Source organism: Trachypithecus francoisi, unplaced genomic scaffold, assembly GCF_009764315.1.
Source record: "Trachypithecus francoisi isolate TF-2019V2 unplaced genomic scaffold, Tfra_2.0 Lachesis_group13, whole genome shotgun sequence".
NCBI classification, from domain to species: Eukaryota; Metazoa; Chordata; class Mammalia; order Primates; family Cercopithecidae; genus Trachypithecus; species Trachypithecus francoisi.
In genome coordinates, this window is record NW_022681458.1 from 120,068,387 (window position 1) to 120,085,381 (window position 16,995).

Genomic DNA, 16,995 nt, shown 5'->3' on the forward strand with positions numbered 1-16,995 from the left:
GGGGATGAGAGCAACAGCCCTAAAGCTGATTGTTCTGCTGGACTCAGAGGACTAAATCCATCCTGGACTTTGCTTCTGAACTTCCGCATTCCATCACATTATCTTTTTAACCTACCTTTCTTTCTTTCTTTCTTTCTTTCTTTCTTTCTTTCTCTCTTTCTTTCTTTCTTTTCCTTTCTCTCCTTCCTTCCTTTCCCTTTCTTTCTTTCTCTTTCTCTTACTTTTTCTTTTCCTTTTCCTTTTCCTTTTTTTTTTTGAGACACTCTCGCTCTGTTGCCCAGGCTGGAGTGTAGTGGTACAATCATAGCTCACTGCAGCCTCAACCTCCCAAACTCCCAGGCTCAAGCCATCCTCCCACCTCAGCCTCTTGAGTAGCTGGGACAATAGGCGCACACCACCACACCCGGCTAGTTTTTGTACTTTTTTGGTAGAGACAAGGTTTTGCCATGGTGCTCAGGCTGGTTTCGAACTTCTGAGGCTCAAGTGACCCTCCTGCCTCAGCCTCCCAAAGTGCTGGGATTACAGGTGTGAGCCACCATGCCTGACCTAAGTTAATTTTTTTCATTGATAAAAAAAAGTGTATAGATTTGTTATGCACATGTTGTTTTGGAATATGTATACATTGTAGAAAGGCTTTAATTGAGCTAATTAACATAGGCATTATTTCACTTTCATGTGTGTGGTGAGGACACGTAAAAACTACTCTCTAAGCAATTTTCAAAAACAATACATTGTTATTATTATTATTATTATTTTTTTTTTTTTTTTGAGATGGAGTCTCGCTCTGCTGCCCAGGCTGGAGTGCAGTGGCCGGATCTCTGCTCACTGCAAGCTCCGCCTCCTGGGTTTACGCCATTCTCCTGCCTCAGCCTCCCGAGTAGCTGGGACTACAGGCGACCGCCATCTCGCCCAGCTAGTTTTTTGTATTTTTTAGTAGAGACGGGGTTTCACCGTGTTAGCCAGGATGGTCTCGATCTCCTGACCTCGTGATCCGCCCGTCTCGGCCTTCCAAAGTGCTGGGATTACAGGCTTGAGCCACCACGCCCGGCCAATACATTGTTATTAACTTTAGTCGTCATGTTGTACATCCATTGCATCCTCTTGGTGTTAATATACAGGAAGTAACTCAGACTTAAGAAATGTACTGCCAGGGACAGGAAAGAAGTATGCTGTAGTTGGAAGTACTGGTCTCAACTCCCTATGGGATTTATACATATGCCTCCTATCATGGTGGCCGAGGTGTACTTCTTTGCTTGGCCTTGGTCATGTGACCATGGTCAATGGGACATTAGTGATTTGATGTGAGCAGATGTTTGAAATACATTTGCACACTTGTCCTTGCTCACCTGCATTTTGGAACCTGGGGTAGCCAGCTCATCTTAGAATGAATGATAGGTGTAGCAGACTGAACCTAACCCAGGGGATGGAACCAAGCCAGGAGAGCCCAGCCCGGATTAATCACACCCTAGCTCAACTGTAAATGCCAAGAGGGAAATAAACACATTGCTGCAAGGCACCGAGATGTGTGCAATTGTTATGCAGCCTAGCTGACTGATACAGGGTGGGAAAGAATCTCTAGGGCAGCATCAATGTGTGTGGCTAGTGAATGAGGTTTCCCAAAAGTAGGTGGCAATTTCCACTGTGAGAGTTTAAAGAAAGGGGTACTCTGGCAAAGAGGACTGTCTTAAGAGCAACAGAGCAAGGTTAGAAATGGGATAACATATCTATAATGGGAAGCCCCGTGCAAGAAAAGTTCAACTTCCTTGGTGATTTTCCTTTGAACTATAGAAACAGTAATAATGGAGGATAGTTTAACTTTCTCTTCTCATCCAACATTTCTTTTTTTAAAACTGTGGTAAAATATACATAACATAAAATTTACCATTTTAACCATTTAATGTGTGCAATGCGGTGGTATTAGGTACCCTCACAATGTTGTGCAACCATCCCCGGTATCCATTTGCATTACCCCAAACAGAAGCTCTGAACTCATCATTTAACAATAACTCCACATCCCCCCAATCCCCCAGCCCCTGGTAACCTCTATTCTGACTCTAAGAATTTGCCTGTTCTAGGTACCTCATATAAATGAATCACACAATATTGGTTTTCTGGCACCTTGCTTGTTTCACTCAGCACATTTTCAGGGTTAATCTATGTTGCAACATGTATCATCATTTCCTTCTTTTTTTATTATGCTGTAAGTTCTAGGGTACATGTGCACAATATGCAGGTTTGTTACACAGGTATACATGTGCCATGTCGGTGTGCTGCACCCATCAACCTGTCATCTACATGAGGTGTTTCTCCTCGTGCTATCCCTCCCCTAGCCCCCCACAACCCGACAGGCCCCTGTGTGTTATGTTCCCCATCCTGTGTCCATGTGTTCTCATTGTTCAACTCCCACTTATGAGGACAGAAAACCAGAATTTCCTTCTTTTTTTTTGGAGATGGAGTCTCGCTCTGTCGCCCAGGCTGGAGTGCAGTGGCGCGATCTCGGCTCACTGCAAGCTCTGCCTCCCGGGTTCACGCCATTCTCCTGCCTCAGCCTCCGGAGTAGCTGGGACTACAGGCGCCACCACCATGCCTGGCTAATCTTTTTTTTGTGTGTGTGTGTTTTTAGTAGAGATGGGGTTTCACCGTGTTCGCCAGGATGGTCTCGATCTCCCGACCTCGTGATCCACCTGCCTCGGGCTCCCAAAGTGCTGGGATTACAGGCGTGAGCCACCGTGCCCGGCCCTGAATTTCCTTCTTTTTAAGGCTGAATAATATTTCATTGTATAGATAGACCACATTTTGTTTATCTGCTTAACTGTTGATAGACACCTGGTTTGCTTCCATCTTTTGGCTATTGTGAATAATGCTGCTATGAACATGGGCGTACAAATACCTGTTGAGTCCCTGCTTTCAGTTCTTTGGGGTATATACCCAGAGGTTGAATTGCTGGATCATACGATAATTATATTTTTAACTTTTTCAGGAACTGCACAACTGTTTTCTACAGGGGCTACCCCACTAGCCAGGTACAAGGGCGCCAATTTCTCCACGTCCTCACCAGTACTTGTTCTTTTTCTATTGCTATTGTTGTTTTATGATGGCTATCCTCGTGGGTGTGAAGTGGAGCATCCCACATTTCTTTCGCCCTTGATCCTTCCTCTAAAAGGTAACAAGCCAAGACAATGCGGTGGTGGTGGTGGTGGGCGTATCCAACTAAAGAAATGCGTGGTGTCCACCAACATCTGTGAGACAGGAATGTCATTCTGCTGAGAGGACTGGGTCCATGTTTCCAGGTGGTGACCAGCAAGGAGGAACTGGAGTCCCCAGGGTTACTGGCAGCGGCTGGGAAGAGCATGTGGCCCCATGGAGCAACCACCCAGAAGATGTGGGACATGAGAAACAAGCCCTCTTACTATCTCCATCAACCTAGAGAAGACGGGGAGAGGCTGATAGTTAGTAGCTATATGCATGTGTATATGTACACATATTGTATATACTCATTACATTTAAAAGTATTAAATACAATTTTACTTGTAATTCACAGGAGGGACAAATGAAGATGAAAGAACTGCTGAACTTTATGTAAAATGTTCCTCAAAACAAGAGCTATTCATTTTTTTAAAAATCCCTTTAAATTTTTGTAATTGAGTTTGGATAACCACATTGAGCTTTTTTCTTTTGTACTAGTACCAAAGAGTATAATGACAAATAGTAGTTCCCTTCCATAACCTTTACCTGCTCTCCAGGCAACCGTTTTCAACTCTTTTTAGTTGTTTATTTTCATTTTCATCTGCATGTTTCAAAATTATATTCTTGGCTGGGCACAGTGGCTCACACCTGTAATACCAGCACTTTGGGAGGCTGAGGCGGGCGGATCACGAGTTCAGGAGATGGAGACCATCCTGGCTAACATGGTGAAACCCCGTCTCTACTAAAAATACAAAAAAAAAAAAAAAATTAGCTGGGCGTAGTGGCGGGCACCTGTAGTCCCAGCTACTCAGGAGGCTGAGGCAGGAAAATGGCGGGAACCTGGGAGGCAGAGCTTGCAGTGAGCCGAGATCCCGCCACTGCACTCCAGCCTGGGTGAAGGAGCGAGACCCCGTCTCCCAAAAAAAAAAAAAAAAAAATTACGTTCTTATATTGTTGCTATTTCTTGTTTTTTAAATCCAAGACAGTCAAAACTTCCTATTAGGGAAGATAAAGATGAGATGTTTTAAAATCTTCCTACATATACTTCTCTCCCCATATATTACATATACTAATCTTCATTTCATTTTTAGTGAAGAATGGTCTATATTTATAATGACTTATTTTGACTATGAAATATTGTCCGCTGCTGAGTCAAATTACGTAAAATGATTATGTGTCTTTCTTGTACATTTTGTTTTTCCTGAGGTCAATCATTACTGTTTTTTCATTGGATTAGTTTTCCATGTACATATGGCTAATTTTTCCAAGTGCTCCCACAGCTCTGTTACACATCTATCCACAGTCCTATTGGTTTTTCCTCTGGAGATTTCTGTCTCAGAGTTCCCCTTCCTCTACTCCACACAGGCCTGCTACCTGGCTGTGGTTTGGGGTGCCCTCTCCGTCTCCTGGCCGGAGTCTCATTTCCTAGTTATCAAGGCTTTTGCTTTGGTTTGCTCTCATTTTGAAAAAGCACAGAATTCTCTAGTAACCTCCTAAGAAAAAGTAGGTGGGGGTAACTTTTTGAATCTTTGCAGAAGTGAAAATGTTTTTACTAATTTAATTAATTATTAAACTAACAATCTGGGTAGAAAACACTAGGGTGAGATAATTTTCCTTCACAATTTTGAAGACATTTCTCCTCTTCCTGTATTGTTAATAAGAAATCCAATTCTGATTCTAAACCTTTTGAATGCAACTTTTTTGTTTTGACCCTAGAAATATGTAAGATTTTTCTTTGTTTTTAGGTATTTTGAAATTCCTTGAGGAAATGGTTCTTTTTAATTTATTGATTGGATACTCAGTGGGCATTTCAATCTGAAGACTTGTGTTCATTTCGGGAATTTAAAAAATATTATGTTTTTAATTTATTATTTCCTCCCTTCATATGTATGCTGTCTCTCTGGAATTTCTATTAGCAGAGTATTGGACGAGGTGCACTGATCCTCCAATCTTTTCATCCTTCTCTGCTCTTCTACCATTTTGTCTTTGTGATCTTCTTTTTTTTTTTTGAGATGGAGTCCCGCTGTGTTTCCCAGGCTGGAGTGTCGTGGTGCAATCTCAGCTCACTGTATCCTCTGTCTCCCAGGCTCAACTGATTCTCCTGCCTCAGCTTCCCAAGTAGCTGGGATTACAGGTGCGTGCCACCAAACCCAGCTAATTTTTGTATTTTCAGTAGAGACGGGGTTTCACCATGTTGGTCAGGCTGGTCTCCAACTCCTGACATCAGGTGATCAACTCTCCTCAGCCTCCCAAAGTGCTGGATTACAGGTGTGAGCCACCATGCCCAGCCTTTGTGATTTTCTTTATAGAAGATTTCCTTGACATTATCTGTAGAGTTTTTTTATGAGTGTTTGGTTTCATACATTTAACTTCCAAGAATCATTTCTTATTCTCAGATGATTCCTTTTTCATAGCATCCTTTTCTGGTTTTGTGGCTCAGGCATCCTTTTCACAAAGGATTTCCAAATATTAGTTGCATGTCTTGTCTCCTCTTGTCTGCATGATCTGTTTCCTCAAGGCACTTTTCTCACGGTTGCTTGCTTCCACATTGGAGGCCCTCTTCAATGTCCGATCTAAGCCTGAGACAGTAACACAGTCCCTGGAACCACTGTGGACCTAAACATCTTCTTGCCTGGTGGCCTTCACTGTAACATAACCAGGCCAAGAGGGAGCCCACTGCTGGGGTCTATGGGTGGACTCTCCTCAGTGTCTGGGGCCTTTCCAGGGTGCCACAGGGTGACTTGACAGTTTCTCTTCTGCCTGCTACAGGCATTGAGGTTATTTTTTCCATACAGCTATCACTTCATCCACTTTTCATTTTCCAAAGATTTCTGGAAATTTCTGCTTCATCTCTGTCTCTTGTTTTGTTCTCTTTGTATGGGTTTATCCCTTTTCTATTCCTTTACTGTCATTTTAAAAGTGTTTCCAGAGGCAGAGCAGATAAACACATGTGATCAATCTGTCATCTTAAACTGAAAGCCCTAAGCATATTAAAAAAAAATCCTCATAAATTTAATAAGAGACTGTCAGAGAAAAATCACTAAATGGTACTTTCCTATATTATTTTATTATTTTTATTAACTAAACAAAAACATACATTACATATTCTTTCCTCTTTGGTTTCAGAGACTGAGTCTAAGCCATCATTACATGGAGTTTTGGAAATATTGCTAAAATCACGTCAAAGTTTGGCTTTTAAAATATTTAGACCACAAATGCTTTGTATAACTTTTGTCTCTTCCTAGAATTTTAAATCCACTTTCTTTTTTCTTGTTCCTCACAAAATTCACAGGCCTTCACCTCGTTAATTACACGTCAGAGCTGTACTTCAAGGTTCTGAAGAGAGCAGCTTTGTGTAACACTGCCTATTTCTTCTCTGGGGTGTTCTTCAAGCAGCCCTTTGATTTGCTGAACTGAATCTTTTCTAGGGTCTTTTGCAGAACCATGGAACTGGTGCCCATCCACCGCTTTCCTGGGTAAATTCCACTTTTTAGTATCCCGTATTTTACATTGAGTTTTGGTTTGGCTACATATAATCACGGTATTTTTTAAAAGAAGAGGTGCTTAAGTTGTAAACTGTGTGAGTCTCTGCATGTCTAATAGCGTCTCTGCAGGGAGTATCACCCTTCGTCTCACTCAACACATAGTCATGTTGGTCCCACTGTAGTGTAAAAGTTCACCTCTTGCTTGATGATTCTGTGATGAACTTCCACCATCTCTTTCTTCGGGGTATTTTTCCAGATGGTAGACATGTTTTGAGGTGTCTACTAAGCCTCTGAGCCAATAACTTCTTTGTAGGAAGAATCCTTTCATGCCTAGGCTGAGTGGTTTATGCTGTGTGATCCTATCCCACTGATTAGACCAAAGGAGAAAACCTAACTAGGTGTGGGATGATCTGCCTTCCTTGGGTATTTGGTGTTGGCATGGGGAGAAATCCAATCTCTCCCATTCCCAAAGCATGCAAACTTGGAGGCCATGGAGCAGCCATATTCTATCCCATAGAAAGCAACAGAAAAGTCCAGTCTGCAGAGAGAAAGAATAACAAAGCTGAACCAATAAGAGAGAAAAGATGTCAAGGGGGTTCTGTTAGCTATTTTGGAGTTTAATTTTGGACTCTTAAGTCTGAGATGGTAAAATACGGCAGGTTATATAATAAAAATCTTTTAAATTCTGAATAAGGGCTGGGCACGGTGGCTCACTCCTGTAATCCCAACACTTTGGGAGGCTGAGGTGGGTGGATCACAAGGTCAGGAGACAGAGACCATCCTGGCCAACATGGTGAAACCCCGTCTCTACTAAAAATACAAAAATTAGCTGGGCGTGGCGGCACGTGTCTATAATCCCAGCTACTTAGGTGGCTGAGGCAGGAGAATCACTTGAACCTGGGAGGTGGAGGTTGCAGTAAGCCGAGATCATGCCACTGCTAGACTCTGTCTCAAAAAAGAAAAAAAAAATCTGAATAAGGTAGAGACTCAACATCATTTCTCTTCTCATACTTTATAATTACTTGCCTAACAACCAGAGACTGGAAAGAAATCACTTCAAGAGTGGAAAGGGAAGTAGTAGTCTAGTTTGTATAATGAGAAATAAGAACAGGAAAGTCATCATTGTATAATCTATTCAAAACTCAAAATTTTAGCAAACATTTATTGGGCACCTACTATATGCTCAGCAGTCTGCCCATCACTGGTGACATGAAGGTGAATGGGACATAGATTCTGTCCTTGAAGCTCATGGTCTCCAACAGGGGCCAAAGAAGTCAATGGCCAGATAACCCAAGCCCAGCTAAATTTTGTATTTTTAGTAGAGATGGGGTTTCACCATGTTGGCCAGGATGGTCTCTGTGGTGAGTGCTGTGAGGAATTGTAAATGGGAGTCGCATTGCCAAGTCTGCCATTTTGAGAAGGAAGGAGGTTGAGGTCAGAGTAGTAGTAAAGAACCCCTATGAGATGGCTCTACCATTTAAGCAAGAAGTGAGGATTGTCTTTGAAATGGTTAATTTTCAGGGTCAACTTGACTAGATTAGGGACTAACTGCATAGTTGTTGGTAAAACACTATCTCTGGGTGTTGCTGGAGGAGATTGGCTCAGGAGTTGGTAGACTGAGTGGGGAAGATCTGCCTTCAATGTGGGCAGGCACCATCCAATCGGCTGGGCCCTGAATACAACAAAAAAGGCAGACAAAGGTAAATTCACTCACTCTCTCTCTCTCTCTCTCTCCTGGAACTGGTACACCCTTCTTCTCCTGTCCTTGAACAGCCGAACCCCAGGTTCTCCAGCCTTGGATTTCAGAACTTGCACCAGTGGTCCCCCCATGGTTCCCAGGACTCTGGCTTCTGACTGAGTTCCACTATCAGCTTCCCTGGTTCTGAGGCCGTCAGACTCAGAACCACGTTGGACTGAGCCATGTTGCTGGCAAGATGGAAGGGAACGAGGTGCCCAGTACTGCATGCCTCTAAGATGCGCTGGGTATTTCCTAGTGTCTCAGTGTAACTATTTATAGTATCCCTTCTCTCTCAAAAATTGCATGGATCACCCTTGGTAGCATCAGGACTGGAAAGCATCCAGTGCATACAAATGGCCAACAGGTAAATTAAAAGCTGCTCAGCATCACCAATCATGAAGGAAATGCAAATCAAAGCCACAATGAGCCATCATCTCACACCTGTTAGGGTGGCTAATGAGGAGTGAGAAAAGCGCTAACAATGATGTGGAGAAAAGGAGACTCTTACATACTATTAGAAGAAATGTAAACTGGCTTAGCCATATGGAAGACAGTATGGAGGTTCCTCAAAAAATTCAAAATAGAACTAACATATGATTCAGGAATCAGACTTCTGGTCATAAACCCAAAGGAAATGAAATCAGCACCTTGTAGATGTACCTGCACCCCCATGCTCACTGCAGCACTATTCACCATAGCCAAGATGTGGGAGCAACTTACGTGTCTATCAACAGATCAATGGATAAAGAAACATGCTACATATATACAATGGAATACCAGTCAGCTTTAAAAAAGGAGATTCTATCATTACTGACAACATGAGTAAACTTGAAAGACATGGTGCTAAGTGAAATAAGCCGGTCACAGAAAGGAAAATACTGCATGATCTCACTTATATGTGGAATATTACAAAGTTGAATGCAAAGCAGCAGGGAGTTGAATGATGGTTGCCAGGGCCTGGGAGGGGGTGGGAATGGAGAGATACAGGTCAAAGGGTATGAAGTTGCAGTTACACCAGGATGAATAAGTCTAGAGATCTAATGTACAGCATGAGGACTATAGTTAATAATACCGTATCAGGCTTGGTGTGGTGGCTCAGGCCTATAATCCCAGCACTTTGGGAGGCTGAGGCGGGCGGGTCACCTGACGTCAGGAGTTCAAGACTCGCCTGGCCAATGGGATGGGAAGCCTGTCCCCACTAAAAATACACAATTAGCCAGGCATGGTGATGCATGCCTCTAATCCCAGCTACCTGGGAGGCTGAGGCGGGAGGATCACTTGAACCTCTTAAACCCGGGAGGCAGAGGTTGCAGTGAGCCGAGATTGTACCATTGCACTCCGGGCTGGGCAAAAAGAGCGAAATTCTGTCTCAAAACTAATAACAATAATAATAATACTGTATTGTACACTGGAATTTTACCAAAAGAGTAGATTTCAGGTGCTCTTACCACACACACACACACACACGCACACAAATGGTAACTTTGTGAAGAAACCTATGTTAATTTGCTTGACTATAGTAATCATTTCATTGTGCATTTCAAAATACCATGTTATACACTTTAAATACTGTTTGTTTGTTTGTTTGTTTGTTTGAGACAGGGTCTCACGCTTTCACCCAGGCTGGAGTGCAGTGGCACAATCATGGCTCACTGCAGCCTCTACTTCCTGGGCTCAAGCATTCCTCCCACCTCAACCTCCTAAGCAGCCAGGACCACAGGCACACACCACCACACCCAGCTAATTTTTTAACTTTTTTGTAGAGACAAGGTCTCCTATGTTGCCCAGGCTGGTCTTGAACTCCTGGGCTCAAGCCATCCACCTGCCTGAGCCTCCCAAAATGCTGGGATTACAGGCGTGGGCCACCGCGCCCCGCCTAGGTGGACTCCCCTAAACCGTCTGGGAAATGGTATCTCCTCCTCTTGGATTTTATGACCCCATGCTCATTCCTGGGCCCCTCAATAAACGCTGTGTGTAACTCAGTATTTTTTTATGTTTCACAAATTGATTAGTTTAAATGAAAATTAATGCTATTTTGAAGTTTGGGAGAGAATTTTATGACAGCCCCTTGGGCACCAGAAACCTGGAGCAGGCCTCTCTTTTGGAGCAGATGCATGTGCTGATTAAGAAGCTCTGCAGTAGCTCACACTTGTAATCCCAGCATTTTGGGAGGCCAAGGCGGGTGGATCAAGAAGTCAGGAGTTCAAGACCAGCCTGGCCAATATAGTGAAACCCTATCTCTACTAAAAAATACAAAAATTAGCCAGATATTGTGGCGCACATCTGTAGTCCCAGCTACTCAGGAGGCTGAGGCAGGAGAATCGCTTGAACCTGGGAGATGGAGGTTGCAGTGAGCCAAGATCTCGCCACTGCATTCTGGCCTGGGTGACAGAGTGAGACTCTGTCTCAAAAAAAAAAAAAAAAGAAAGAAAGAAAGAAAAGAAAAAGGCAAAAGAAAAGAAAACAAAGGTTTTGGTTTCTTCTTTCAGGTTTAGGTTTAAGGTCTCATGTCACCATGTCCAGCTGGATGGTCTTAAGCAAATGGCCTCACGTCTCTCCAAGCATCCATTTCCTCATTTGCACCATGGGGCTAATAACTGTTGATGTGAGTGTTAGTGTTAGGAGGGACTCAGCAGAGTGTCCGGTGGAAAATAAGAGTCAATTAAAAGAGGCTTCATCATCATCATCATCCTTCACTTATTAACTTCAGGGATAATAAACATTTAAAAAGAAATGCGCAAATACTTCTTCAGGAAACTAGAAAGTGTTTTTCCAGGTACACACACACAAAAAATCTCCAGTGGCCTTCCTCTGAAAACTCATCAATAATCAGCTCCCAGGCTGGGCATGGTGGCTCATGCCTATATTACCAACAGTTTGGGGGTCTAAGGCAGGAGGATCACTTGAGCCCAGGAGTTCAGGACCAACCTGGGATACATGGTGAGACCCATCTCTCAAAAAATAAAATAATTAGATGGGGATGTTGGCAGGTGTCTGTAGTGCCAGCTACTTGGGAGGCTGAGGTGGGAAGATCACTTGAGTCAGGAAGTTAAAGGCTGCAGTGAGCCATAATTGCACCATTGCACTGCAGCCCGGGTAACAGGGCAATTATCAGCTCTGCAGGCAATGCTTGCAGGCCTTTCTAAGGTTCTGCTCACTGTGCAGCCACAGGGCTTGTCAGTCTCTGGGTCCAGATACATGACAGGACAGGGCAGCGACCACCATGTACCGAAGGCTTCCACGTGCCAGACCCCGTGCTTGGAATTGTTATATTTCTTAGCCATCAACTGAGGAGGGATGGAGACAGGAGGGGAAAGAAGGGAAGGGAGGGTGGAATAGATCAAGGAACCCATTCTCCGCAGAAGTCCTTTGTCCAGTTTGGAGACTGGTTTTCATCAGGCACACCTGTTTCCATTCTCTGACTCAGATGCCCTATCACCAACCCCACTGCCCCAAACCCAATGTGAAATGAATACCTATTGTTAGTCCTATCTGTATATCTGTCCTGAAACATGACAACCTTTAAGGCAGTGGTTCTCAAGCAGGGGCAATTTTGCCCTCCCTATCCCCAGAAAAATTTTGGCAGTGTCTACAGATACATTTTCTGTTGTCACAGTTTTAGAGAGATCATGAGCTGCTAGAGGGTAGCAGTCCATGATGCTGCTAGACATTGTGCAATGCAAGGACAGTTCTCACAATAGAGAATTATCTGGCTCCAAATGTCAACAGTGTTAAGAAACTCTGCTTGAAGGAAAAACCAGCCCCACACACTTCACTTAACTCACTAAGGTTAACAAATTGGCGGTTTGCCAAATGCCATGGATTAAAAAGCCCTACCTTGAGTGACTCTTTTTCTATGGCCTGACACATTTCTGTACGATTTAGCAAGTAAAGAGTCCTTTCAAGGAATGATTCTTCATTATTCGTTGCTGGATCATCATCATTTCATTCAGTCATCCATGCATTCATTCAACATACAGTCATTGAGCTCCCTCTTACACTGGTGACAGACTCTAGGGATAGAAGATGAACAAGATGAGGCTCCATGTTCAACTTTAAAGTATGTGTATTGGGGTTTGGGGGACAGATGTGTTAGTAAATAATTACAGTGATGTTCCAGGTAAAAAGTTCTCATGAGATGCATGGGGATGGGGTTGCAGAGGGGGGATGTGCTCAGTATTTCTTATGGGAGGCCTCAGAAAACTGCCCCATTCGGCCATCACCACTTTTTGGGTTCCACTTACAAGGGTCACTTCTGACGCCTCCCTATATGGAGTAAAGGGAGAGTGGTAATAAGCAATTTGCCCTCAGTGACCCCCCTCCATTAGGAAGATGCCTATAATCCCCCTCGAGGGGGAGCTTCAAATGAATAAAAAATTATTTGAACACACTTAGATTTCAGAATCAAATGTCTGACCACCCAGAGTCAAACAGAAGGAAAGCAGGGCTCCAGAGGCTGGGAAATATTCCAGCCAAAGTAGGTCAGTTTCACTCCTATTTATTACAGACGTTCTTAGCCAAGAAGTGTGAGATATAAGGTCTACAGAAGCCATAAAGTAATCCGAAGACCACGACTTCTACACAGAAAACCATCTTATGATTATGTAAGACAGTAATGCGCAGTGGCTCATGCCTCTAATCCCAGCACTTTGGGAGGCAGAGGCAGGCGGATCACCTGAGGCCAGGAGTTTGAGACCAGCCTGACCATCATGGAGAAACCCCATCTCTACTAAAAATACAAAAAACTAGTTGGGCATGGTGGCGTATGCCTGTAATCCCAGCTACTCAGGAGACTGAGGCAGGAGACTCGCTTGAACCTGGGATGTGGAGGTTGCAGTGAGCTGAGATTGCGCCATTGCACTCCAGCCTGGGCAACAAGAGTGAAATTTCGTCTCAAAAAAAAAAAAAAGAAAAAGAAAAAAAGGGGCATAAGAGACAGAGCCCTGGATGGTTGGGAATCAAGAGACCTGGGTGCTAACCTTAGTGGGTTAAGTGGGGTGTGTGGGGCTAGCAGAGCCGCTAGTCCTGGCTCTGATGTCGGGCAGCTCCCTTCTCTCTGAGGGCCTCAGTGTGCTCATTTTTAAAATAAGGGATTGGGGCCAGAGCATAATGAAGCATCCTTCCAAGGTACACTGAAGACTTAAACCAAGGGAAGCCTTTCATTTTCTCCTTCCACTGATTCCTGTGATAATCCAGGGATTTTCTTGAGACAAAAATGCAGACTGAACCTCAGTCCTGCACTCGAGGTACCAGTTATGACAGTCTCAGAGTCACTGCAAATACTTAAGAAGGAGGCTGGGAGGGTCCCAAGGAAGGAGCTATTGCCTCTCCCACGCCTAGCCACGGAATAACACACCTCCAGGCTCTACCTGGCTTGACACTGTCCCCAGTATCCCAGTTGGCATTTCTCCAAATTGGGAGTCGAAACTCAAGAGTGCATGCTATTGCTCTAGCATCTTCCAAGGCCAGCACTGCCACTGAAGAGAGGAGGCTCCATTGTGGAAAGGGAGTTCTAAGCAAGCTCCAAATTGCACTCATCCCAACTACTGCTACTGAAAGTCTTGGGGCTACCAGAAAAATGAGCATCTCCTGAGTGTCAACACTCTGGTCGGCTCTGGGAGCATTGGTTTTCCTTATAATCCAACCGGAGGGGACTACAGGAAGACAAGGAGGTTGGACACCAGGAGACTTGCCCAGGACAGAGATCAGAAACTCAACTGGGTCCCCAAGCACTTTCCCTAAGGAGCTTCTTGGAACAGACGCCTTGGGGACCAGTTTGCAATGCTAGTGGAAAGGGATGATTCTGGAATCTAGCCCCCACCTCTAACCCCCACTCCCTCCTCATTCCTTCCTTTCTGCTGGTCTGGGTGGGGCCACTCCCTTTATCACACATCCCAGGGCTCCGAGAGGCCCGGGACTCCCAGGAATTTCTGTAGGAAAGAAAAACAAACCACCCATCCTGCCGCTATTATTATTAGTAGTAGTATTTTCCTCCTCCAGCCCCTTGCCAGGACCTGGCTTTGGGGAACAGCAGCACCCAGCAGCCATCAGACACGCAGACATTAGGGAGCCGCATCCCACACGAGAGGGTGTGGGGAGAGTGGCAGACGGTCCCGTCGCAGACCCGGAAGCTCTTGCCAGAGCTCCTTCAGGTTTTCCCATCTGCAGCCCGTGAGTGTGAAAATGTCAAGGTTTGGGGGCAGACTGATACTGATGTGGGTTCCAATCCTCTTCTTCTGACTTGGAGCAAGAATTTTTATTCCCCTCTCATTTCCTTTCCTTGTCTATAAAGTGAGGATGACAATAGCAGCCTCGAAAGGTGATTGAGAGGTTTCAAGGAAAGATTGGAGGCAAAGCGCCCAGGACACGATAGGCACTGCCCAGGGCGGCTCCAGAATTTCCGTCTAGGAGGGTCCCAGAAGCCAGGCTAGAGGAAGGGGTGGGTGGGGGGCACGGGGATTCATCTTGGAGCTGCCTTCGCCTGGCGCGCACGATGTTTTTCTTTGGGAAGGGGTCCCTCCGGAGAAGGGCTGCGAGAGATTAATGTTGGGAGGATTGAGAGGGAAGAGTCTCCATTCCTCAGCGGAAGATCTGCTAGTCCCCTCCACCCGCATCCTGCCGAGGCCGGAGAAGCGGCGAGACTGTCGCTCCCTGGGGCCCCTTCAGAAGGGGGCAGTACTCACCGAGTGCGCGGCGCAGGCGAGCAGCACCCGCAGTAGTAGCTGCTGCAGCGGCGGCGACAGGTGGGGACGCATGGTGCCCGCACGTTCCCCGAGGGCTCCCCGACGTCCACCCGCCTGTGCCCTCTGCCCACTCGGGAGCTCAGCGCCCCGCGCAGGATCCCGGGCTCCGGCCGGCCGCTGCTCCCAGAGGAGCCATGGCTGAGCCACCCGACCTGCGGCGGGCACGGGGACTGCTTCTCCTCCGACCAGGTGGCCGCGCGCGCGCTAAGCCGCCCGGCCCATTGATTAGGACGCGGCGCCTCCGGCGCGCTTCCTCCACCCGGCGGGGGACTGGCTGGGGGCCGGCGCGGAGGCCAGCAGGGGAGGAGGCAGAGGGAGGGCACAGGGGCCGGAGTAGGCTCCCGCAGGCTGGGCCCAAGCTGGAGGAGACCAGGAGAGGGCACGCTGGCTTAGTCTTCCACGCGGCAATCCCGCCCGACCCCGGGTCCAGAAAGAGCACTGTTTCTGGAGTTCACGGACCAAAGGCGCAAGCTCGCTGGGGGGTCGGTGGGCAACTTAGGTCACCTTGTAAGCCTCGGCTTTCTCACCCCTAACAACACATCTGATAATACCCACTCTCAGACTGAAAGCTGTGACACAGTCAAGGCCCCTTGCATCTATTCTCCCCGGACAGCTACTTGCACTTTATTTCCGATTTTCTATATTTTTTTCTTAATTATTGAAGTCATTAGCGCTCATTCCGTGAAGTTTCACTCCGATGAGCTCCTCCTCTGATGATGACCAAGGAAGATCTGTGGTACACTCAGGCATCTGGGGACTGTCCTGAGGATGAACCGCCTGGGAGGCTATTTAAGCCTCAGGCAGATAGTCCCAGTAGCCTACTTCATGGGTGCTCCCTATCCTGGAGTACTCCTGGAGATTTCCTTTTGGCCTCTTAGCACAAGGCGCCCCAGATGGCCTTTTTTTACTGTCACATAAAAAAGAGGGTTTCACCATGTTGCCCAGGCTGGTCTTGAACTCTTGGGCTCAAGAGATCCTCTTACCTCAGCCTCCCAAAGTGCTGGGATTATAGGCATGAGCCACTGAGCCCAGTGCTAGATGGGTCTTGTAAATTCAAGTTTTCTTTGTCTGCACTGGTGCCTACTCCCTTCCCTCTTCTCTCTCCCCCTTTATCTTTCTCCCAGGCACTTGAAGTACATCAGCTCATTTAATTCTCCCCCAAACCCCTAGGTGATATGATGCCCATTTGACAGAGGAGGGCATTGAAAGTAGAGGAGATTTCATTACATGTCTGGGTGCTGCAACTCAGAGGCTCAGAAAGGAAAGCCTGGATCTACCCTTCCATGGCTGACCTGACTCTCTGTAACCGGCCTCTACTAAGACGGCCATGCAGCTGATAAAGTAACAATGTGCTCTTGTCCTTAGCAGCCTTCCCTACCAGAAGAGACTGTTAATAAATTGAGGCTGGTAAATCCCAGAAGTAATAAAAGGGAGGAAAATCCATTCAGCTTCTAGGTCCAAAATCAATGCTCAGTACACATCACACCTAAAGTATACATAATCACCAACTCCCTTCTAGAAACTCTTTCTATATAAATACTCACCCAAGGGCCTAATGAAATGTGCAAGGATGTTTGCGGAAGCACTGTGACAGTGGCAGGAAACAAGATGATATATGGGGAAAGGGAACCACCCTTATTTCTTTCTTTCTCATGGGCAGCAGTCATTACTATAATGCTCCTGACTTGTTTCTACCCCTTCACCCTCTCTCTGTCTGTCTCCCTCTCTGTCATGCGCACCCACACGCATGCATGCATGCATGCACGTATACACAGGTGAGACCAGCTTACATGATTGATGCATTCAGAATAAGGAACTGGCATGAGTTCGGTCCCCTCCTCTC

The 16,995-nt window shown here is 45.8% G+C and overlaps 1 protein-coding gene across 1 annotated transcript in view; it reads right to left on the bottom strand.

Moving 5' to 3' along the window:
• SCTR (secretin receptor) overlaps positions 1-15,432 on the bottom strand; it is a 79,156-nt gene extending 63,724 nt beyond the window's left edge. The window contains exon 1 of the mRNA XM_033231759.1: positions 15,093-15,432. Within this exon, the coding sequence (XP_033087650.1) occupies positions 15,093-15,164 (72 nt within the window). The 5' untranslated portion in view covers positions 15,165-15,432. The remainder of the gene's footprint in view (positions 1-15,092) is intronic.
• Positions 15,433-16,995: the final 1,563 nt, after the last annotated feature.